Below are 26,557 nucleotides of genomic sequence, written 5' to 3'. Positions count from 1 at the left end.
GTCAATATTCAATACACAACTGCTTATGCAATGACATAGCTATACACCATAGAGATGAAGTTTGGTCTCTGTCACACCAGTGTGATACTTTGCACATGACATGTTATGCTTTGATTGCAAAATGTTATACGAGCATGTATTTACAAAACCCAACATCTCTATATATACACACATACAATGAGCTGAGACAGACAACACTTGTGTCTCGACTGCCCCGGCTGCTTCGTTTCTGAGGGAGGTGTACAAAATATTGCACTTTTGATTTTGCGATTATACGCATCAAGGCATTGTTTGTGACCTTTAACCTCCGACCTGACTCCACACTCAAAACACTTCCGGCAAGCTTCTCCAAAAATCACGAAACATAATTTTAAAACGACAAATGGGCTTATTCTACGATCGGCAACAAAATCACATTACATTACGCCTCATCAAAAGGGTATTATGAGCGCAGACAAGAACAAGGCGCCATTTAGTCAATAAAGTTTGTGGTGCTGTATTCTAAAATATTATTTTATTATATTTTGTCACCTTTTATCTAGTGTATGCGGCTTGAGAATACTGAAATTACATTTCCTGTTTTGTTTGGCATTTTATGTGAATATGATGTCTTGTAACAGCCAGAAATAGAAATTAGCTGTTCACACTTTTCTCCCAGGTCGGGTTGAATGGGTATGAGTCACTGTTCAAGGCTTTACATGGTCTGTTTTTTTATGATTGAAAAATACTAGATGGGTATGTAATTTATGAATGAAGTCAATGGTTTAAGAAGTCAGAGGCTTTACATGCGGTATTGATGTATTCTTGTCTGTTCATTAGGGGTTGCATCATAAATGCATGTCACGCCGAATACCCGGGTTCGATTCCCTCATGGGTACAATGTAGGAAGCCCATTTCTTGTGTCCCTTCCCGTGGTATTGCTGGAATATTGCTAAAAGTGGCGTAAATCTAAAACTCACTGCCTGTCCATTCTTGACAACTAAGATTGATTTCAAGGTGTCAGTGGGAGTCAGATCATGGTTGTCGTAAATATTGGTAGGTTTGTGTGATGTGCCTATCTATTCACACAATCATATCATCAAACTTTATGTAAACAGTACTGAAAGAAACTGATGAAAGAACTTTGAGAGTGACAGTGTGTGAGGCCAGAAGTAAGGAAACCATTAATAATCCGATGGTGTAATAGGAAAACAATTTCAGTGCTATTGCTGGTTTTACATCCTCGTGGTAATGTTGCTCTATATTGGAAAGGAAATAATCAAAACACTCTGCATGTATTATACACTACTAGACTAGTAGTTATGTAAGGCAACCATTTCTTTTAGATTTTCACTGTTTTCGAAATAATGGCTTATTAGACTTTCTCTGGACAAATGAAGTTTTGCTATCAAGTACCCAAAGGCACTGAGGGTTGTGTTCACCCAGTCTGATAATTTCAGAGTAATTGTTATGTAAAACAACCATTTCTCTTATGTTCTTGGAATAATGGATTAGTGGCTGCTTTCGTCTTCTCCACATGCCAATAAACAGTTCTCTTTTCAGATTTTCATATCCATTCTCTACTGCTCATTGTACTGTCATTCATTCACGTATACTAGTAATGTCGCCTTCCATATGTATAGTTTGAAATTACCCTTATTATAACTCTCCTTGTCATTCAATATTTTACTGTTCTGAATTCTGCATTTACATGTGTATAATTTAACATTGTATGATACAAAGATAAAACTCTAAATATGTCATTCAAACTGTACAGGAGGTAATTAAAAAAGAGTCTGGGGACTTCGATATCGGTGCAAATGCCAGTCAGGAAGAGGCAGCAGAAGAAGTAGAGGAGAGCGTTACAAGAGGCATTGACATTGTCCTCAACCAGCACCTGGAAGAATGCACTCATGATTATTCCGTGAAAGCTTTCAATTTATTCTTAAGGGACTACTGCAAAAGGTGGGTGTTTCTCTTTGAATTGGCAACTAAAATGTCTTTCGAGACCTGTGAAAATCGGGGTTGGTTTGGGTCTTCATCTAGCCATGCTAGTTGTGAGAGGGGATGAACAGGATGTCGTCTGCTTGGCAGACATGACATTGTATTCCAAATGCATAGATTTATGCTCATGCTGTTGCTCACTGGATTGTGTGGTCCACACTCGATTATTTACAGACCAGTGCCACCATATAGCTTGAATATTGCTTAGTGAGACATTGAAAAGCAAAGTGTTCCTCCTTGCATTTAATGTTTATGCTGATCTTCAGGGGGTGAGCACAGGCCCTTGTGTCTTTGCGAGGATTAAAGATTAAAAACATACCACTGCATGCAATCAATTTAAATGTAATGTAAACATATTCATGGATGATTGGCCTATCGATCACCACTCATGACGCCTACCAATTCTTTATTGTTATTTCTGCAAGTCGATTGAAAGCTAATTTTGACCCTAAACTAAACGATCTTGTCACAAATGGATTACAATAGGTCCGCACAAAATGGGTGTGTGGTCAAGCAAGCCCTCTGATTTGTCGACGCTTGTTAAGGAGACATTTACAGCTGATGCTTTCTTTTGAGAAGCCATTGCTGGAAAACAAATTCTTACATTTCTAAGTCGAGCAGTCTATGAAAGTAAAAATTCCCACAAAGTTATAAAGAATGTGCAGATTTACAAGCGTTGACCAATCAGAGGGCTTGCTTCGACCACACACCTGTTTTGTGCGGAAATATTCCTGCATGTGGTCCCCAAAAGCTCTACCAATGGAGGGTGCTACCTCCCCAAATCTCCCCTGACAACATTGTAGATGACGTCCCGTTGTGACACTGGTGATGGGACACAGGACCCTCTCCTATCTCACTGCTTGTGCCCACAGCCCCTGTAGATAAAATCCAGTGTAAAGCCAGGTGGTCATTCCACCCTGAAGTGCTATACTGTTAACGCTGGCATTTCCTGAATAACATAACAAGACTCTACAGCATTGTAGATTTTCCTTTACAGTACTTTCTTGTCCCGACTGAAAGACCATTACAATAGACGACATGTAGTTTGTAAATGTTGGCATGTGTATAAACTGTAAATGTAAATTGTGTAAAATGACTTCACTGACAGCTCATGTTTCAGAATTGTCAAGTCAATCATGGAATCAGACTTGAGTGATGAAGAGAAGAAAGCACAAACTACTTCTTTCAAGGAGGAGGCTGTGAAATTTACTACCATAGTGAAGCAGAATTTTGATGAGATCCAGTTCTTCAGATGTAAGATTCCTTTTAACTAAAATTTAAGCTCGCATGGATGAAAGTCTAGTTACATTATAGTTGTTCACTGGTCACGAGGGGACATGGGTTGATGTACCCTCTCTTTGTTCCCCGAGCCCAAAGGTCAAGGGGAACAAACAGAGGGTACATCAACCCATGGGCCCTGAGAGACCAGTGAGCGACGTACAGGTATTTATCTTACCGAACATCTTAATGTTAATTTTGAACTGTTTGAAGCACATGGTATCGGATCAGAATGAGGAGTACCAGAGTTAGGCATTTAGCCAATACCGACAACAACCAAAACACTACTAACACGAAGTACCAAATGAATTCCCTCAGTTCGACATTCCCAGCGGGTAACATAGAAAATGTTACTTCCTTGAAAGCTTGGTACATTGATTGGCTCAGCCAAACTGAAAACAACATGATTTATGTGTGAGGTAAGATATAGTGCCATGAGCTCTTTGACTGATGTCTGTCAGTGTTGGTGGATGTCTTGATCATGGAGAACATCCCAGGCGATTACAATGACTTCACACTTTCAATTGTTTTATACTTGCCTACATCTATGTTGCAACATTGTCATTTTAGAGCTTTTAATTTTCTTAGATCTTATCAAGTTTGCATCATCATCATGGCCTTGTAAATGCACAGGTGTATCTGAGACTGAAAATATGAGATATTAATCTATTTGACACTGAAGTTGGTTTGTGTATTCAACAGATTACTGTACATACTCTTATCTGTCAGATACTAATATATCTTACAACTTGCTGATTCAAAAAGTCTGAACATTTGTGTAGTAATCTGTGTAATTATGGTAGTGTGGTTCACCAGTCTGGAAGGTTTTCATTATGCCTGAAGTCTGACCTGAGAAGTGAATAGTAAACTTGAATTTGGATTGGCAAAATATGGTTTCCAATGTTTTATCAAAACTGAATACACCTCAGGGCCACTGCATTTTGAGACCTGTGAAGATCATGGTTAGAAATAATCTTCAGTAACCCATGCTTGTAACAGGATTGTTGGCTTGGTTTACATGTCATTGTAAACCAAAAGTCACTGTGTTCTTTAATCTGATTGGTTGAAAAACATGATTGAATGGTATTCGATTCCCGGAAATTCGCTGCGTATTAATACGTGCAAACATCACTCACACCATTGTATTGTTACGTCCTCAGCTGTGATGACGTCATTCAAATCAAATTGTGACGTAAAGTCTGAATGACGTCACAAATGAGCAGTTCCAGATGCTACCATGGGAAACAGCTGGCTGATGACATTTCACTGCTGTACCCGTGCTCGATGTCAATGAGTACAGAGACAAAAACGTGTGGACCATTTTGGTTTACTTTTGTGTTTACAATGTCGATAAACATGTGTTGGCCAATTTCCGGGTGTTATTGAGTATTTGAAGCACAGGAATATTTCATTTGAAACCTCCGGCTGACACCGTCGGTTCCAAATGGATTCCTGTGCTTCAAATACTCAATAACACCCGGAAATTGGCCAACACATAATGTTTATCTTTTAATTGTATCGCATTTGATGGTCGATGCTCATGCTGTTGATCACTAGATTGTTTGGTCCAGACTCCTTTGTTTACATGTCACTGGAATATTACTGAGTGTGGCATGGAACTAAACAGAACAAAAGCTGATCCTTTAGTTAACAATGTCACGTTAATGTCACACATTCACTTCAGTCCCACCCTTGTGGATGTGTTAACCATGTTAACCCATTCAACACTGTAGGCCGGAAAACCGGCCGAGACGTCACAAGTCCACAGACACCGTAGGCAGGTAAACCGGCCAGGCAGTAGTCGCATCAAAATTATCTATGATATGTAACTAACATATGATTCTTTTATCAAATCTATCACCTTTCACAATGTCTGAAAACACTTATTAAATTTCAAATGACCATATATTATCGACAGGATTAGCATTATAAACTATTTTTCACATTGTTATTGAGAAAAAAAAACAATTCTAGGACACACGCTTCGGCAAGGGTCCACAGCAAAGTTCTCAAAGACCAAAGTAACGATGTTTCGAGCAAATAATTAAATAAACTGGACAGTACTCATAAAAGTTGTCAAACGTACATTATAACTTGCTTATCTTTTTGAGCGATCGTGTAATGTAATTCAAGTGACATCTCGGCTTTCGTCGCCTCGAACTTCATGTTCGGACACTATGTTTAATGCTAAAATATATGCATGAAGCATTTTTGGCACAGGTCATAACCTAGCACCATACGTCCACTAAGTTCCATAATATACGTATAGGCGGTGACTTATTGCATAACACGTTCAGAATAGCGTGATTTTACCCACAAGTTTCGTCTGAATCATTAGTTTTCGTTTACGAGGACGGCATCCATTTCTGTAATATGATTGGCTGCCTTAGGTCACATGTACGATTTTGACCAATCACGATCCTTACAGCAGACTGTGGCAAAAAAGCGTTATTAGAAACCAATGTTTATCCAATAAAATCGCTTCTTACAACTGTGAAAATACTCTCGGCAAGGGTACAGTGATCTTGTTGATGTTCAGAGCTTTCAAAGGATACCCGCCATCAAACGAATCGCCTCACATGTTATTCATACAAAGCTTCCAAACCGAGGTATTTCCTGCTGTTGTATCACATAAGTGAGCGGAAAGTCACTGATATCGGGAAATAGACCACCATACATTATTTGAAAAATCTTTTTGAAAATCTTTTTCTGATTACGTAAAAATGTAGAAGAAAAAGGTAAGGGGATATTATGCCATGTTACAAGTGGAAAAAATTGTCGTATTTTCTTGCTCCCTTCGTGGTTTATCTGGACATACATTTTTAAGCTTGCATTTTCATTAAAAATTAAATTAATTACGTTGTAGTTGTAGATTTCATATTTATAAACTGTAGGATTAGACCTTTCAAATGGTGTATGATATGTAGTAGCAGTAATGTAGCTGATATTTTCCTTGATAAACATAGGCTCCATCTATGACCTCAGTCTCTGGGAACTCGGTGTCATGGCAGTAAACGCCTCTGGTTGACTGACAGGTGTTGAAAGAGTTAACTAACAGATCTAAGTCATCACACCACAACTAACAAATGTGACGAGGGATATTGTGTGTACTTTAACTAGTTATAATAGTTTTGTCAGGTGGGAAAAGGTATGAATTATTGTCAGAGGTCATACTTACATTGGATATACAGTAGTACCTCCTGTAACCATGGTTACCATCTCTGATAGCCATTTTGTCATCATTGATTAAATGGTCGCGCTTTTGATGGGACATTAAGATGACCAAGTGTATCATTTCAAATAATGTTTGAAATGAACTACTTCGTCAGATATGTTCAGAGGCTGACTTGGAAAAAGCATGATAGTTGATGGCTGTATAAAAAGGATATCCGATGGCCGTTGTATTATTATCCCCCACCATGAAGTGGGAGGGGGATATAGGTTTGAGCTCCGCCCGTCAGAGATAATGTGGACAGATGCACAGTATCCCCAAAGGGGACAGATTTTCTTAGAAACCAGTATAGATAGGGAAACCAACTGTGGCATGCAGTGTTCACGAATAGCGTCTGACCCTCTGACAAATCCGGCAGATTTGCCAACGTCCGATAGAAGTCTACAACCCGCCGGCCCCAGTGGCTGACTGTATATTTCACAATTACTTTGACTGAAGTTGTCATATGGGACATGTGACACCTATTTGCTATTTATAAATCTTATGTTTGTTTATATTTTAATTGCCAATTATAAGAAATGTTAAATCTGAAATGTGTGTTTAATTTTATTCTATGGGTCCTGTGAATTTTCAATGGGTCAGACAGACATCTGAAACTTACAGGACCCAATGTCCTGTTACTTTAAAACACCATTCGTGAACACTGGCATGTATTTTCAGGACACAAATACCTCAATGGAGTTTGAAGACAGAAACCATGTTATGATACTTTACAGAGTTATGGCCCTTGTCATGCATTTCTTGACTCAGTGCGTGGTATCCCCAATGGGGACAGATCTTCTCAGTAACCGTTATTGATAGGGAGACCAAATGTGGTATGTGTTTTCAGGAGATGAATGTCGTGAATGAGTTAAACAACAGGAACCAAATAGGAACAGAACACTGGCGGGGGATTTACTGACCACTGCCATATAGCAGGAATATCGCTGATTTTGTCCGTTAAACAATAAACAAAGAAAAAAGAAAGCAAATTACCTTAGACATGTCAGATTCACTATTCATTTCTTAATTTTATAGGGTTGTTTCAATGGTATATTTTGTTTATTTGCAGTCCCGATAGATTATGAAGACCCCAAAGACATCACTGGCTATGTTATTCCCCTTCATCGTGACAAGGACACAGATGCCATCACCATGTGGTTCTTCCGACGTGGACTCAAGGAAGAGAAATGTGTAAGTACATGCTACAACCTGCTGAGTGTCTGGGGACCTGGGGTAACCAAGTGGTTAAAGCATTCGCTCCTTGCACCGAGGACCCGGGTTCGATTCCCCAAATGGGTACAATGTGTGATGCCCATTTCTGATGTCGCCTGCCGTGATATTGCTGGAATATTGCTAAAAGCAGTATAAAACTACACTCGCTCACTCCCTGTTAAAGATCACATATACTTTAAGGGGTACAAATACATAAATCATTTATTGGCATCGTTATAAATGAATCCCCATCATTAAAACTACTCATATCGACACATAATTAACTTAAATCGACCTTTTTGACAACAGTGCACAATTGTCGCCTGTGAACGAAATTTCAACCAATCAGAGGGGCTCGTCTTCGTGGCGTGGCGTAATGTGAGGTATACATACGAGGGGCACTGTAGAATTCATGTATATTTCCGGGGGTAAATTATCTTGTTTACGGGTTTGTCTAAACCTGAAATCGTGACAATTGTTGTGAAAAACGAAAGCTTTGTTTTCACAATCTGTCATTTAATCTTGTCACCTGCTTTACCTAGCTTCAGAGCTACAGATAACTTTTTGGGTCATTGAGTTATGTACTCCCTTGTGTTCATCTCAATTGGGTATCCTAATTTTCCTTTGAGTAACCAAATAAATTGTACTCACCTCAATCAAACTCATTTGGGTATTTTGCCATTTTCCATTAATTTTAAAAATATAATATAGCTTATATAATAGTGTTTGTGATTTACCTTTGATATCTAATATGAGAAACGATAAGAAAGACTGCAATATGTCAAGCTCATGTCCTAAAATAGAGCCTCTCAATATGTCAGCTATTTTATCTATCTACCGGTACGCAAGCTACGACTTGACATTTTTGTGTGTACGCATGTAAGATCACATTTATTGAGTATTTACAAAACTTCAAGCGTACTTGTACGCAAAAGACTTAATGGGAATTGGGTCTTCACATAAATGTTTGCGTAATTTACGCAGATACGCAGCTTATCTGTACCTCTGTAGCTTCCAAGCTACAACTTGTTTTCATAGACGATTCTGTCAAAATCGCTTGTCATAACTGTTACCTGTTGGCTACCTCTGGCTTTTGTTACCCAATTTACTCAGGTATTAAACCATTTATGTCAAGTGATTTAGATATGGTTAATTCAGTGGGTTGGCATTTCGGTACAAAGCAGACTCTTACATGTCCGGAAGTAATTCAGACAGTGACAATCTTTCCCTTTCCATGGATTGCCAGTCCTCATGCAGTGACTGTTTATCGGATACCAATAAAGAAACAATCGCTAAGCCATATTTGTTTGAGCCAGACGCTAGTGATAGTGAAAACGATGATCAGCCTAGAAAGTACATTTTCTACAGGAAGATCAACTGGTATCTACATACTGGTGAGTGGATACGCCTGAACCTTCACGTGAATGAGCTAGCAATAAAAGTTATCACACAATATTGCCACTTCAACCCCACCTTGCTTCTCGACTGGAAGAAATCGCAACCTGTTGTATGTTACAAGTTGTTTGTCATGCAAAATCCTTTTGGTCATGATTCAAATTCAAATATAACATATTTAACTACTGAATATTATTGTAGAAAGTAGTTTTGATTTTCTAACCTAGCTTACAAGTACATGATTAACATTAAAGTGTTTATTCTCTCCATACTTCTGATTTGTATTCTTAGTAGATCAATGCTCATGTCATTCACTGAGTTGTCTGCACGAAACTGACATCCACATTGACAACATTGAAATTCTACAGTGTTTCCGTTCTCCGGTATATACCTGAAAAACGCCGGAAAAATTTGTTAGGGACCGGTAAATTGAAAGCCAGCCGGACACTGTGTCCGGTAAATAATCATGTATTAAAATAAAAAAAATCATGGGTAATCGAAATGACAGTCTTGGCTGTGCTTTCATGGTCGCAAAAATTGTTATGTTTTGGAACTACCCAGGCTAAAAATATCTTTAAAATGAGTACTTACAGTATGGTAATAGGATATGACCGGCAAATTTCATTCATGTCCGGTAAAATGTTTGGTCGCCGGACACAGTGTCCGATAAATAATTAAATCAGCGGAAACTCTGTTCTAGAACCAGGAATACCCACCAATGATAGCCATTTTGTGATTCTACTCTCACTCGGTGGTTTAGCATGGTTGGGGAGAAAATCTTGTGTGAACATTGTTGTAGACTTGTCTGTCCCAGCTGCAAGTTGTTGATGTTCCACAGACACTAATTGTTCAGGCTATCAATGAATGGTCTTTTAAATAGGGCTGCAACGATTCAGTTCGATTCATCAAAAATCAAATCTGACGCCTTAGTTTTGATTTTCAATAACCATTATCACTATTTCGATTTGATATTTGAATACCGATTTAAATTATTTCCGCACAGCCTGTACGTAACTTTGACTCCCAAATCAAGCAGTTTCGAGCGCTGATATAAGGCGAAATGTGATAGGTTGACGCCAGGCTAATTATAAAATGACATTTCAGGGGTGGAAATAACTTTAACATTGCTAGTGTACTCCGGTACAGTGGCATATGTAAAGTCACTTGCCCTGATAATTTTTCCAATATACCGACTGTTTTCTTGTTGATTTTTTAATAAATAAACAACGTAATTAACATTGGAAAGTCAACTGAACACCGGTACAGTGTGATATACAAATTTGCTTGCCCGACAGAAAATAAGACTGGACTCGGACGTCGGGCAATGGGCTATTTCCACCCCCTGCATTTGTTGTTAGTGACATCGCCAAGTTGACGATGGATTTCACAGTAAAAAATCTGATGTTTTTACTTGTATGAAGAATCGAATCAAAAATGATCAAATCGAGGGTCCAATATCGAATATTGAATCGAGATCTGGGTGAATCATTGCAGCCCTACTTTAATAAGCAATTTTGAAAGTCTGGTAGAATCAGGGATCAACTTAGAAGTTGTTCGCAATGTGTTTTCTCTGATGGCTGAACTACACAATTTGCATGTGATCTCTTGTCCTATATAGAGCAGTACTGAGTTACTTTATGTATAACAAGTTTATAACCTTCCAATGTAACTGTGCCCCCTTTGGGGGTTAGTGGTACAATAGGAACAGTGGGGGTACCTAGTGGTTAAAGGTGTTCTCGCATTTACGCAAAACCCGGCTCGAAGTAACATGGGCACAATGTGTTAAGTTTACATTTCTGGTGTCCCCTACCTGCGAAAGATCCGGGTGGAATAGGTCTTCAGCAACCCATGTGCTTGCCATAAAAGGCACTATCTTGTCATAAAAGGCTCAACGGAATCGGCAGGTGGTGGTTCGCTGACTTCATTGACCTATGTCATCGGTTCCCAATTGGCGCAGACGAATCATGCTGCACTGGATTGTCCTGGTCGAAGACTGATTATTTGAACAGCTATAGTATTAACTGACGGGCGTGAAGAGCTAAACTCACTCCTCACTCACCAATGTAACTGTGCTTGCTTGTTTGTGGTACAATATGTAGCCTAGTGGTTAAGGTGTTCGCCGTCGCCACGATCGCTCCATTTCTGCCCCGCCGTGTGCTGGAATATTGCTAAGCTTAGCGCGAAACTAAACTCAGTCACTCACTCATTTGTGGTACAATCAGTCTTCTCCATTATAAAATCATCAAAGTAAAGCAATGAAATTTACAATTTGCACCACCTGTGAAGATCCGGGTTAGAATTGGTTTTCAGTCACACATGCTTGTCGTAAAAAGCTGAGAGTGATGGGATCGGGTGGTCAGGCTCGCTGACTTAGTTGACACATGTCATTGTATCCCTATTGTGTAGATCGATGCTCATGCTGTTGATCACTGGATTGCCTGGTCTAGACACAATTATTAACAGACCGCTGCCATATAGCTGGACAATTGCTGAGTGTGGCGTAAAACTTAACTCACTACAATTTGCACCATTTTCATGCAACTAATACTCACAATCTCAAACTGGGTACTTTGTCTGTACCCTACTACCTCATTGTCTACAAGTAATGCTGTATCTGAGATGTGGGCTGTGTGGGTCAAGCAATTAGCTAAACTGGTGTCATACTAATCACTGGATAACACTTTTATTGCTGCTGAGAAATAAAGAAACTGCAGCGATGATATTGTTTTATTGGGATGTTAAACAACAAGCAGTATACCCACCAATGATAGCCATTTTGTGTTATTTATTCACTCAGTGGTTTAGCATGGTAGGGGAAAGTATTAGGTCAAACATCATTGCTTGTTGCTCTTTCTATGTAGCTTCAAGGTGATGTTTCACAGACATTGAACAGGTACTTTTCTATCCTTTGGGGCTCTATTTTTAGGATTTGATTTGTTTGCAGCATTGGACGACATAATCAGGGGTGGAAATAACTTTAAAATTGCTAATGTACTTCGGTACATTGGCACATGTAAAATCACTTGCCCTGATAATTTTTCCACTGTACTGTCCGTTTTCTTGTTGATTTTTTCAATAAACAGCATAATTAACATTGGAAAGTCAACTGGACGCTGGTACAGTGTGATACACAAATTTGCTTGCCCGACAAAAAATAACACTGGATTCGGACGTCGGGCAATGGGTTATTTCCACCAATGCATTTGTTAGTGACATCACCAAGTTGACGATGGATTTCACAGAAAATTATTTGATGTTTTTACTTGTATGAAGAATCGAATAAAAAATGATCAAATCGAGGGTCCAATATCGAAAATTGAATCGCGATCTGGGTGAATCATTGCAGCCCACTTTAATAAGCAATTTTGAAAGTCTGGTAGAATCAGGGATCAACTTAGAAGTTGTTCGCAATGTGTTTTCTCTGATGGTTGAAGTACACAATTTGCATCTGATCTCTTGTCCTATATAGAGCAATACTGAGTTACTTTATGTATAACAAGTTTATAACCTTCCAATGTAACTGTGCCCCCTTTGGGTGTTAGTGTACAATCAGTCTTCTCCATTATAAAATATCAAAGTAAAGCGATGAAATTTACAATTTGCACCACCTGTGAAGATCCGGGTTAGAATTGGTTTCAGTCACAGCTGGACTGCTTGTCGTCGCTTCCCAAAGGTGACTGATGGGAAAACAGTGTTTGTATTTTACACTCAGGCTCGGACTGGAAGCTTAGTTGACATCAGCAACATTCTGTGATCCCAAATATGTAGATCAAATGCTCATCGGTCAGGCTCACGCTGTTCATCATTGTATCCCTATTGTGTGATCACCTGGTCTAGACGCAATTATTAACATACCGCCGCCATATAGCTGGACAATTGCTGAGTGTGGCGTAAAACTAAACGCACTACAATTTGCACCATTTTCATGCAACTAATACTCTCAATCTCAAACTGGGTACTTTGTCTGTAACCTACTACCTCATTGTCTACAAGTAATGCTGTATCTGAGATGTGGGCTGTGTGGGTCAAGCAGTTGGTAAACTGGTGTCATACCAATCACTGGATAACACTTTTAATGCTGCTGAGAAATAAACTGCAGCTATGATATTGTTTTATTAGGGATGTTAAACAACAAACAGTATACCCACCAATGATAGCCATTTTGTGTTGTTTATTCACTCAGTGGTTTAGCATGGTAGGGGAAAGTATTAGGTCAAACATCATTGCTTGTTGCTCTTTGTATGTAGCTTACAAGGTGATGTTTCACAGACATTGATCAGGTGCCTATGGTTCTTTTCCTTATGTTTCAGTAACCAAGGACAGTGTTTAAATAAAGGAGCTCATCAATGGCCGCCCTGACAGAAGAGCTGCCATCAGACATTGGACATGCGAACACTTAAGCCCAACACAGTCGTCTGCTTTTATCTCTCATATCTTTTAGAAATCGCATGTGCCAAAATATAAGTCACTGAATATTTGTACAGATAATTTATTGTAAGGGATCTACATTTTTATGCTTTACGTATGCAAGCCTTGGCCGTGCATACATTTTGAACATCTTACATTGCAATCAGTATAACTTTTCACATTATGCGATTTCCAAAAGATGTCACAACGGGCAAGCTTTGGGAAGATCAATAAAGCTTAAAATGTTATGTTGTGTGAAGTTTTGGTGTAAACCTTATGCTGATGAGACCATGAGGATTCCAAGGGAGGATATGTGTCCCGAATACAGTTGTTACAGTCTGGAACTGTTTTATCTCATCTATCCGAGGCAAGGATTATTGCCACTTTCGCTTGTAGTTGTAACCACTGGCTACTTGTTCTTTCAGGGAACAAATCTAAAGAGACTGTCTTTGGTGGGACTTCAGGTTAGCTTTGTGGTTGAAGTTTCCCTTGTACCAAAAATCATTCCCCCGAATTAGTACAGAGTTTATGACTGTACTTTGACCTGAGATATATATTTTTTACAGTGATACAGATAGGCATGTGATTGAATATAGTCAACGCCTCGTCTTTATGTCTGTAATCATTTTGTCTGGAGCGTAAGTCAAGAACTGTTCAATGTCTTTCAACAGAAATTGGTAGATATGAGATAGATCCCATAGTGGTGCCTTTGCTATTTGCGGATTTTTGGCATTTTATTTTTTTCTGTTTCCATGGAAATGATATAGACTTAGTCTATAAAAATCAAGAACGTTAAGTAACTGTCAGATGATTTGTTCTTTCACATTTGTTGGAGAAGGGAAGATTTGTCAACTTCAGATGACTCGTTTAATTTGTGGTATTTTTCACTAAATTTACTGGTGCGCACAGGTTTTTTTGTGTGTTTTTTTCTCATTTAAGATGAACTCCCAGTATGAGGCACCAGAAATCAAGTGCAGTCTAGTTCGGAACCTGTGATTTTGAGTTTGAATCTTTGTTTCCTGGTTTGTAGCACCATGCCTATGCTTGTTGCTTTCTCCATAGTGTTATGCGCCTGAGACCTGCTTCTCTTTGAGCTTTCGCCCTCATTAAGCTGACACGCCTTGTTTTAACTTAAATACTGTTCAAATCAGGGTTAAATCCTACTCTTTGAGTGATTTGATTATTAACAAAACGGAAGCTGTAATATTCATGCCTGGAAGTGAACATTCTGCATCTGATCACAATATAAAAATATGCCATTATGAAAACTTCCATTTTGTATGTAGTCTTGTCAAACAGTTAAAGAAAAGATAAATAAAATGCCACTCATCAACTGAAACGGAATAGACTGTTTTCCACGTCTGGTTTAAATGAGTGGGAATGGTTTCAGTTCCACTTCGCAGCTTTGTTCACAGCAGAATGGTTAACTGCATGGCCACACCTGAGGGATATTTGGATGTACCAGTAAATCTTTAGTCCATTTGATCTTTCTGTGAAGAAAATTGGAAATACATATTGATTTAATCCCAAATCTTTTGGTTTGTGTTGTATACTTGAAGTCTGTTAAAGATGTTGAGTGTATTAAGACGTCCACAATCACATCATTTAGGGGTTTTGTTTACATTTGACCTGTGTGCAAAACTTGAGTATGGTTTAAGGCCACTTTCAGCAATATCACGGAGGGGCACACCAGAAACTGGCTTCACTCATTGAACCTGTGTGGGGGATGAAACCTGGGTCTTTGGCGTGATGAGCCAACGCAGTGGGATAGCCTAGTGGTTAAAGCGTTTGCTCGTCACGCCGAAGAGCCGGGTTCGATTCCCCACATGGGTAAAATGTGTCAAGCCCATTTCAGGTGTCCCCCAGAGTGATATTGCTGGTATATTGCTAAAAGCGGTCTTAAACTAAACTCACTCACTTTTCAGGTACCAAAGGTCGGTGGGTTAGCCAAGTAGTTAAAACGTTCGCCTGTCACGCCCGGGTTCAGGTTCTCATTTTGAGGTACATTTGAGCATGCTCTTTTATTCGACTAAGAAGTTATTCGATCAAAGTGTATCGGCCGCAAAGATGATGTCAGAAGCAATTCCCTACTTCGACTTGTGCCATACGTTCCGAATTGATTCAGGTGAACATTTGACTAGCCTTCGTTTTGGTCACGATTGGTGCCAGTGGTGGGGCAAGATAGGCTCATCTTTTTACATGTTATTCTGTTTTCTTTCTTTTTTTGAGTGATTTATAAACACATGCTCAAGCCAGTCACTTTTTAGATTAGGTCATGCACTGTTCAAACACGTATTAAATGAATTTTCATGAATTGTCAACAGGAAACAGGAAAGTCTCACTTTGTTAAAGGGGAATTTTAATTTGGATTGGGTCATGCACTGTTCAAACCGTGACGGTCCATTAAATATTGATCTTCAGTAACCCATGCTTGTCGTAAGAGGCGACTAACGGTATCGGGTTGTCAGGCTCACTCACTTGGTTGACACATGTCATCGGTTCCAAATTGCTCAGATCGATGTTCATGCTGTTGATCACAGGGTTGCCTGCTCCAGACTCGATTATTTACAGACCGCCGCCATATAGCCGGAATATTGCAGAGTGCGGCGTAAAACTAAACTCACTCACTCATGCCCGGGTTCGATCCCCAACATTGGTATAACATGTGAAGCCATTCTACCAACCAGTCACATGCCGAAGGTCACATGAGATGGCAAGTGCATATACGCTAGTCAGAGCACTCGCGACTCGCGCTATGGTCAGACGCTTTTTGAGCGAGCTGGTATTTGGATGAAAAAAACCTGAGGTGACTTTATATTTGATTCAAATAATCACGTATTTGAAGCGAGCATATTTATGACCCGAGGTGTCATAACAAAACTTGAATCTTGGAAGAATCGTGTAGATTCAGAGAAAGTATTTCGTTTGAAATCGGATTCATGACCATGGCTGACGCCATGCTCTCGTCCCCACGTGGGAAGAAAAGCGCCAAATCTGACGAGAAATCGAAGAGCCTTGAGAGGCGTTCACCTCAAAACAATCTAAAGACGATTCACTCCCCGTGTCACTTGACACGACAATGATGGCCATGTCGGAAATGAATAAAATGAACTCTGGTCTGAGCCAGCTCAGTGGTAACATGGAAAATAATTTCACTAAACTGAGTGAGGGACTTTATAACAACAACTGTCGTGACGAAGTTGAATATTATGATGATGATGATGATGATGATGATGGTTATGGTCTAGATTCGGGACAAGTACCTGTCAACTCTTCCACGCAAGACCCTTTTTACTGCTTCCTTGACAAACACAATGATGATGTTGATTCCAACAAAATGTGCAGTGGAAATAGTGATACTAATGGCATTGACCAGCTTTCTGAAAGAAAGTCTGGGTTTAGCTGCAGAGAAAGGGGATACAGTACAACCAGAAATTATTGAGAATTTAAGATTGTAATTTTTAAAAAAAAATTTCACTCATTACTCGCGTATTAAATGTGAATATTAGCAGAACATAACTCCAGATTCAAAGACAGGTGAACAGTTAGTATTTTGTCAAGTCACCATGGGCAGCAATGCAGGCTTCAATGCGGCGGAGCATACAACTGATCAAAGAAGTTAGAAAGTCGTGGTCCATGCTGTCCCAATATCGGACCACCTCTTCTTTCATTTCAGCAATATTTGCCAGATTTTTCCTATTGACACTTACCTTCATCAGTCCCTGAACACTTTCTATTGGATTTAGGTCAGGGCTATAGCTTAGCCAATCTAATAATGTCATATTTTGGGTCCGAAACCAGGCCTGTGAATGCTTTGAACGATGTTTTGGGTCGTTGTCCTGCTGGAAAATCCAAAAATTTCCATAGAACACGTGAGCAGATGGAAGTAAATGTCCCTCGAGAATATCTGTGTACCGCTCGCTGTTCATATTCCCTTCAAATACACAGAGGGGCGTTGCCCCTAACACAGATATGCCACCCCACACGTTAAATTTCGGACTGTACTTTGGCGCTGATACAAAGGTTTTTCAGTTTGTTTGAACCAGAATTTTAGTGTATTAGGAAACAGCCACACAGAACTTTCATCTGAGAAAATCACATTGTCCCACTTAAAAGTTTTATGCTGTAAGCACCATTACAACCTTCGATCCTTTTGTTCAGGTTTCATGATCGGTGATGGAATTCCTCGACTTTTCTGCCAACCCATTGCATGCAGCTCAGTTCTAATTGTTTCCTTACAGACAGCCACAGTTCCTCTATCAATCATATCCAGCCTTAAGTTTTCTAAACTCCTTCTTTTGTTTTTAGAAACAAGAAAATACCAAACCGCCTCTTGTCACCGACAGTCAATTTTCTGGGCCTCCCTGGTGCTCAATGTCATACCATATGTCGTCTGGTAGCAAGTAAACAAAGGGGGATAACTCTTCACAAACTTATGAAAAAGGATTAACGGAGTTGTCTCTCTTGAATGAAACCAAGCACTTGATAGCTGGTCAAGGTTGTTTATACTAGAAATCCAATTAAACATATTCCTAAAATTCTCAATAATTTCTGGTCATACTATAATATCCCAGAATACCGTATTGACATTGTGTCCTCTTTATTTGATCTGCAACCGAACAAGGAAGTCAAAAATGAATCTACCGTGAATGAGCGAATGAAAACTTACCTGAAGCCGGCGAATTGCCCGCAACTGCAAGTTCCTGAACTCAATAAACTGATATGGGACAATGTTTCGGGCCACGCACGTGCTGCGGTTGACAAAAAAATGAAGAAAATTACAAAATGGTGTTATCAAAAGTTCGACGGCTACGGTCCGCGCGATGGAATTGCTGTTTACAAACAAATCAGAGCTTCCTAAACCCCACTTCGAGAAGATGCTTACCTTACTCGGGGACGTGTTGAACATTATGGGATATACCAACTTACAGTTCAGAAACGCAAAGAGTTTTTGTGATTTGACATTGCGGCGGATTATACAGGGCTTTGCAAGTTTGCTCGCCCGCATCATGCAGCACACCCGAACTACTGTTTGGTGACGAAGCTGTGAAAAATCTCAAAGATCTCGGTATCGCACATCGTCTTGGTGTCAGAGCCGGAAGATTTCCGAGAAGACGTTGGACCCGTACGTGGTTTCAATCGCAATCGACCCTATAACTTCGGTTTTCGGGGACGAGGTAGAGGATTTAGACGGCTACAGAGCTATGACAGTTTCCCTCAGGACGCCTCCCAGACAAACTCCTTTTTAGAGAACGGAACGAACCAGTTCAATTCGTCCCGGTTCAAGAAACACTTTCAAAAAAGGGGGAGGGGGAAGTAGACGACCCCAGCGAGCTGGAGGATAGAGCCACTCAGGTAGGTGAGTGTACCTCGGATATGCCAGAATAACACAAATATGGCCGGCAGCTTGAACATTTTACCCATGAATGGGCTAAACTGACAAGTGATAAGACAATTTTACAGTTTGTATCGGGAGTAAAACTGGAATTTATTGATAATGAATTACCAGTGCAAAAATCAGAACCAAAACCAATACAATTCAGTAAGAAAGAAAGAAAGTTTGTCTCTGAACAAATAACACAATTTCTTTATCGTAATGTTATTGATAAAGTTCACATTGAAACTGGGTAATTTGTTCAAGTTCAAATATATTTTTGAGAGACAAGAGAGATGGTTCTTTTAGAATGATATTGAATTTTAAAGAATTGAACAAACATGTACAATACCATCATTTCAAAATGGATTCACTGGAAACAGCTGTGTCACTTGTCACGAAAGATACATACATGGTATCTGTTGATTTACAGGATGCATATTACTCTGTGAACATACACAACTCACACAGAAAATATTTGAGATTTAGATTCAATGGGAATTTGTATCAATTTACCTGTCTGCCAAATGGTTTGGCATCGGCCCCTCGTATCTTTACAAAACTGACAAAAGTAATTTATTCATCTCTGAGACAGAAAGGCATAAATTGCGTAGGTTATATAGATGACAGTTTGATTTCAAACGAACATAAATTACTTTGTAGAGAAAATGGATTCAGTGCCATCACATTGTTCACAAAACATGGGTTCACAGTGAATGTTTACAAATCCCAACATGCACCCTGTCAAAAGATCAAGTTTCTTGGATTTACCATTGACTCTGTCAGAATGAAAGTAATCATGGATGATGAGAAGGCAAGCACTTTGGTGTTTTTAGGACATAAGGTCCCACATGACAAGACAATTACAATTAGAGAATTGGCAGTCTTTATTGGAAAGGTGATATCTACTTTTCCTGCGGTCGAATATGGAAAATTAAAGTACAGAGAACTTGCGAAAGATAAAGTAAGAGCTTTGCGACAGAATGATTGGAATTTTGATACATTGGTGACACTGTCAGTTGCTAGTAAGGAACAAATCCAGTGGTGGATTAAAACTATCCAGGGTTCACAAAAAGACATTGTAATGTTATTACCAAGTGTCACATTGCAGACAGATGCAAGTAAAGAAGGCTGGGGTGCCTGTTATAATGGTGCCACCACTAATGGCAGATGGACACCACCAGAAAGTCACAATCACATAAATGTGTTGGAATTGAAAGCAATTCTTTTAGCTGTTATGTCCTCCCAAAAACAAATTTCAGGGAAAGTTATTCACATCCAGTGTGATAACACTACAGCTGTTAGTTATGTAAGAGAAATGGGTGGTATGGTATCACGTGAGTGTGATCAAATTGCAAGGGACATAGCCCAGCAATGCATTGATAATCATGTCAAGATTGTCATATCTCATTTTGCTGGTGTTGAAAATGTGAAACAGATAATGCTTCTAGATGGTTGTCAGACAGGACTGAGTGGTCCCTTAAAATGTCAGTGTTTGAAAATATTATGTCTATTGATACAGTAGTGCCCAAAATAGATTTGTTTGCTACAAGATTGAACAATAAACTCCCTAGATATATATCATGGCATCCAGACCCTGGAGCAATTCATGTTGATGCATTTACGTTGAACTGGCAATCTGAAGATTTCTATTGTTTTCCACCTTCCTCTCTCATATCATGTTGCATTTAGAAAGTCATTGCTGATAATGCTACTGGTATCATTGTAGCCCCAGTATGGCCAACGCAGGTTTGGTTTTCTCATGTACTGCACCTTCTGTTTGACAGACCCAGGATGATCCCCAGGGAAACCAAGCCCTATACCTCCCATGGAGTCGGGACACTCATCCACAGTTGAATCAGATGATACTATGAGTTTTTCCAGTGTCAGGAAATCAAGAGAGAGGAATATCTCCGCAAGTTGCCGACGTTATGTTGCAGTCCTGGCGAGGAAGTACTTGCAAACAGTACAAGACGTACTGGGACAGATGGATTAAGTTTTGTTCTAGGAAACAAGTTGAATCAGTTTCTCCCCCTGTAGAAATGGTGTTGGAATTCCTGTATGAACTGTACTCAGAAGGTTTGAGTTATAGCAGCCTTAATACAGCCAGAAGTGCTTTATCTGTGCTGATTGTTTCTACTGTTGTACCGGTGATAGAACACCCACTAGTGAAGAGGTATATGAAGAGCGTGTACCAAGCTCGTCCCGTTTCCTCTAGATATTCGGACATATGGGACGCTAATGTATTGGATTACTTGAGAAAGTTGACGCCTGTGCGTAAGTTCTCATTAGTGAATTTGTCAATCAAACTGGTATTACTGTCTCATTAACTACCGCCCAGAGAGGGCAAACATTGCATTTATTTGATATTGATCACATGGATATCAGAAACAAGTGTTCAAGAGTGACATTTTATTTGCAAGAACATATTAAACAGTTAAGATGTGGGAAAGCGTTTCCCAAAGTGGATGTACATGCTTATGCTCCGAGTAGGAGCATTTGTCCTATCACATCTCTCAATGAGTACATTGCTAGAACTGGAAAGTTGAGAGGCTCAGAAACAAGACTTTTGATTAGTACAATCAAGCCTCATACTCGAGTTTTACCGTCAGTAGATGGATTAAACTTGGTCTTAGTCGTGCTGGTATAGACACAAATAGGTTTAAAGCACATAGTACGAGATCAGTTTCAATGTCTTCTGCGATGAGGTCAAGCGTACCTGTTTCAAACATTCTGCAGAGAGCTGGTTGGTCATCAGCTAAAACTTTTGCCAAATATTAAAATACACCTTTGGCTAAGTGCAGTTCAGAGTATTTCTCACAGGCTATTCTGTCTAGCAAGAAACAGTAAGTGAACTGGTCAGTCCAGGCACAATAGTATGCTAATGGCTTTGAGTGATTTTACCATATGTTGTTGGTTGGAACATTTGTCAAGGGACAATGTCTTATGTGGTTGTGAGTTAAAGCTTTTGGCTTACTCTAATAAAGCCAAAAGCTTACTCAGATCTTGGTCGATCTTGTTTTATTGGCTCACTTAAGGCCTGGACACGATATTGCTTTGAAGTCTCATGTGACCTTCGGCACGTGACTGGTTGGTAGAATGGAAAGGTTAAACGAGAGTTACCTTGGCAAAGCTGAAGTTTGACCTACATTCTGCCAACCAGTCTGGAGTGCCGATGGGGTCACATGCCTGTACCTGGGGACCCTCCCCTTCATGTGACCCCTGGCACTCCAAATATCGTGGCATCAAGTGTGTTCAAGTCTGACTAGCGCATGCGCACTTGTCATCTCATGTGACCCCTCTTCCGCACTCCAGACTGGTTGGCAGAATGTAGGTCAAACTTCTCGTTTAACCTTTCCAATTTCTGGTGTCTCCAGCCGTGATATTGCTCCAGCGGCCTAAAACTAAACTCACTCTTTTCCTACTGCTCCACTTAACTAGTACAGTCTGGAGCACCTTGTGGGATCTCCTGTCTTGTCAAACGTTTTCAGCCTGGGTGTACATGTAAATAAACATTAACTATAATAATGCATTTGTTTAAGCGCCTAATGTCCAACCAATGCTGCTCAGTGGCGCTGTGTGGAGAAACTAGTAGGTATAGTCCGTTTGGCTCAAAGGCGGACCGATGAATTGCAATCTAACTCGAAAACTAATAAACATAAAATACTCAATGAAACACTGATCATAATCAAAACATCAGACCAACTCTGTGAGGTTTTTGCAGAATTTATATCCTAAAAATAAAAAAGTTGTTTAACAAACTATCATTAAAATATTGACACAGTTCACTATTTGTTACCAGGGAATGGGACAGCCAGGTGTGCGAGAATGGAAGGAGACGGCACAGCACAGGTTAATGAATCAATAACTTTGTCGGCACTTGTGCACGTGCTTCTCTAACACCTGGCTGTCCCTTTCTCTGCACTCCTCCCTCGTAACAAATAATGAACTGTGTCAAAATTTTAATGATAGTTTGTTAAACAACTTTTTTAATTTTAGGACATAAATTCTGCAAACAGATCACAGAGTTGGTCTGATGTTTTGATTATGATCAGCGTTTCATTGAGTATTATATGTTTATAGGTTTTGGAGTTAGATTGCAATTCATCGGTCCGCTTTTGAGCCAAACGGACTATAGCTAAAAAAGGTGAGCTTTTAGTTGGCTCCTAAATGCTTCCAGGGAAGATACTGATCTCAGTTCAACTGGCAGAGATTTCCTCAAAGCTGGTGCAGCAGCACTGAAAGCTCTGTCTCCGATGGATGTTTTTTGTTGCTGACATTTTCAGGCTGCCTCTTTTCTCAGGCTTCAAGACACGAGTTCGACGATAGATTCCGATGATGTCTTTGAGGTAAGCTGGTGAATTGATGTCATAGAGGGTTGAGTAGGTGATGCAAATTATTTTGTACTGTATTCTCTTTACTGAGAGCCAGTGCAACGACCTCAGCACAGGGGTGATGTGTTCCTGACATTTTGTCCTGGTTATGATCCTGGCAGCTCTGTTTTGTACAAGCTGGAGATGTTGGATTGCTGCTGCTACTGACACGAGGGAGTAAAGAAGCATTTGAGAACACTGACAGGGCCGAGTTCCACAAAGCGATGTTAGCGTTAGGTGGCCTCGACTTCTATACTTTAATATATTCTTCCAATCACCGTAGCGATAGGATCGCATTGTGGAACAGGTTTGTGACTGTTTCGCCATTTGGGGCGTCATGTTTTTTATAATCTGTCCTAAGCAGCCAATGATGATCTGTGCGACGTCATAGATCGAGTGGTCGCCAAATCACCAGGGGCCGTATTATAAAAAACACAAGTATAAATTCCACTTGTAATTACGAGCAGCAGATGGACAATGGATCAAGAATGTGTCAAATCTTTCACTCGACTCAGACTAGCGACTTGGATGACACACCTCTGAAGACCCTTGTTCCTGTGTATTTCGTACAACCGCGTGAACCACCAAAGCAGCTTCCATGTTGGACATGACCTCCTCCGTGGTGTAGTGGTTAGAGCGTCCGCCCGGAGAGCGGAAGGTCGCGGGTTCGATCCCCGACCGCGTCATACCAAAAGACGTTAAACTATGGTACTTGTTGGTCCCTGCCTGGCGCTCGGCATTAATGGGTACAACAAGGACTGGTCGGCTCGGAGTCAGTATAATGTGTCTGAGTGGGGTATTCATGCTTCACTGCGGCATGGTATCTCAGTGAGCTAGCACTATAAAACCAGCTTCAGTCTGGGCTTGTACAAGCAGCCGCACATACATACACACGCATGCACGTCGTCATATGAGCGAAATATTCTCAAGCACGATGTAAAACCCAATTTCACCTCACCTCACCATGTTGGACATGAAACTAACACGACACGACACGAATGAAATGAATAGTGCAGGGCAATTAAAATAACACTTCACATATTTACCTCGCCACTTGATTCGAAAAACGTTGAACTTGACGGATCCATGGGGATTGTACTGCGTGTTCTGTTGTGAAGTCAACCATGCACACGATTAGTATTGGAGTTGCCTCCCTTACACTGACCATCTTGATGGTTGATCGGCATTCTGGAAGTTGGACAGTCAATAATAAAGCAAACGATTTAATGGATAACAACTTCTTGTTACTTATGAGGTGTTATAATAAGGCTACTTATATACATGTAACGCTGAACTCTACGCCGCACGTGCATGCAAGTGAAAACAGTGTTAGTACCTACACCTATACCGAAACATAGCACTCATTGCAATAAAGAAGTTAACTATCCATAGAATCTGGTTTTCCTTCATCTTTACATCTTCCAAAATGCCTCTCAAAGACGTTATCTTCTTAATTAGTAGGGGTTGGTATTGCCGAGAATATTCATATTGGGATATATTGCGATGCGAAAGCATGTATTGCGATATGCATTGCAATATATTGCATGAAGTATTTTTTAAACAAAAAACTACTTATAATCGAGTTACTGCTTGATTTATAGAGCAAATACACAGCAAAATCACTATGCTTGATTAAGCTTTAATAACAAATATTAATCATGATAAAATAAAAATGTGAATAATATTTGGCACAAATGAAACAAGGAAATATCCGAAGATTTCCGAGTGTTACGACGTTTTCCGAATGCATGTCAAAATACCGGTTTTCGATCAGCGTATCGCAATACGTATCGTTTTCATGTCTGAACCGGTAAATACCGGTAAACCGGTTATATTGCGCTGCCCTATTAATTAGCTGGAATGTTGCTGAGTGCGGCGTTAAACAACAAACAAAGAATGATAAATAGTTCGCGCGACCCTTGACATGCCATGGACAAGTGGAGCCATTGACCTAACTGACCATAAAGCCTAAACTGTGTCTACTGTAACGTTTTGAATGAATCGCAGGATTTACATGAAAATACATTTGGTGTTGCCATGGCAATAGGATCAATCATGGAATAGTTGTTGGAACGCATTTGGGTTGGCTGGGTAGTGGGTAGCCTAGTGGTTAAAGCGTTCCCTCGTCACACCGAAGACCCGGTTTCGATTCCCCACATGGTTACAATGTGTGAAGCCCATTTCTGGTGTACCCCGTCATGCTGGAATATTGCTAAAAGTGGCGTAAAACTAAACTCACCAAACTCCTGTTTTTATTTTAATGAATATCATCATCTACAGGTTTATTTAACCTGTACTATATACTAGTATATCACATTTACTTAAGGAATCTTATTACCCTTTAGTTAAGGTAGAATGCTTTGGAGTGAATAACATGCATATGAAACTGTACTCAAAAGGGTCACGGGTAGTTTGAACCCATCTTAGGGACCGTTCATAAAATATGGCAAAGGTGGTGGTGGTGGTGGTGTGTGTGTGTGTGTGTGTGTGTGTGTGTGTGTGTGTGTGTGTGTGCGTGCGTGCGTGCGTGTGTGCGTGTGCGCGCGTGCGTGCGTGCATGTGTGCGTGCGTGCGTATGACTTGGTGACTGTACCAAAATCAATAGTGATATTAATTCATGCTTTCTTCTCAGATTGAGAGATTACGTTTATAATTTTTTTGCAAAAGTTAATCATTGTTTTTCACAAATACTCAGAAGCGGAGTTCGCAAGATATCAGTTTTTTTAGGATGTGAAGAACATATTAACATCAGATGTAAACATCCTATTGGTGAAATTGGCCTCCACTCACACAAAGGTATCTTTTTGTCAGGAATTACTATGCACATTTCCTTAGTTGACGCCACTGCTTAAAGCAAAACTGATTACCAGTGAAGTGTTTGGATATGGGTGATCAACGCATATACCCAGAGTTTAACTGCATTTCAATTTATTCCGGGTACTAAATTCTAAACTGGAAAATATTCCCATTACACATGTGATGGAGCAATGGTTATCAGACATTATGACGTCTCTGATACGAAATTACAAAAGACGGGCAATTGACGAAACGCACTATTCACCACACTACATCAGCATCACTGCTACATGGTCACTATTCAAACATCTTTTCAATATTTCGCCTGACCTATAGTACAGTTGTGTTGTTGTTATATTTTTTACATTGCACAGTCACGTGGAAATAGGTTACCGTCTAATCAAATATTTTTTTAGCTAAACAGATAATATAATATTGATATTTCTTGAGTTTAACACATTTGTTGTTCATCTGTGTACACAGTTGAGATCATAGGGAGGTATCTGCTTCTAAGAGACTGGTAAT

General features: G+C 39.8%; 1 protein-coding gene across 1 annotated transcript; it reads left to right on the top strand.

The window, feature by feature from the left end:
- The first annotated feature begins 1,736 nt into the window (after positions 1–1,736).
- LOC124257730 lies at positions 1,737–13,737 on the top strand. Its single transcript, XM_046691865.1, has 4 exons — positions 1,737–1,944; positions 3,104–3,237; positions 7,545–7,666; positions 13,393–13,737. Exons 2-4 carry the CDS (start codon positions 3,120–3,122, stop codon positions 13,393–13,395), a joined length of 243 nt encoding a protein of 80 aa, XP_046547821.1. The 5' UTR covers positions 1,737–1,944; positions 3,104–3,119; the 3' UTR covers positions 13,396–13,737.
- The last annotated feature ends 12,820 nt before the right edge of the window (positions 13,738–26,557 follow it).

The sequence above is a fragment of the Haliotis rubra genome, unplaced genomic scaffold (assembly GCF_003918875.1).
Source record: "Haliotis rubra isolate DU_JTF1 unplaced genomic scaffold, ASM391887v1 Scf670, whole genome shotgun sequence".
Lineage (NCBI taxonomy): Eukaryota > Metazoa > Mollusca > Gastropoda > Lepetellida > Haliotidae > Haliotis > Haliotis rubra.
This window is presented reverse-complemented; position numbering and strand designations above follow the sequence as displayed.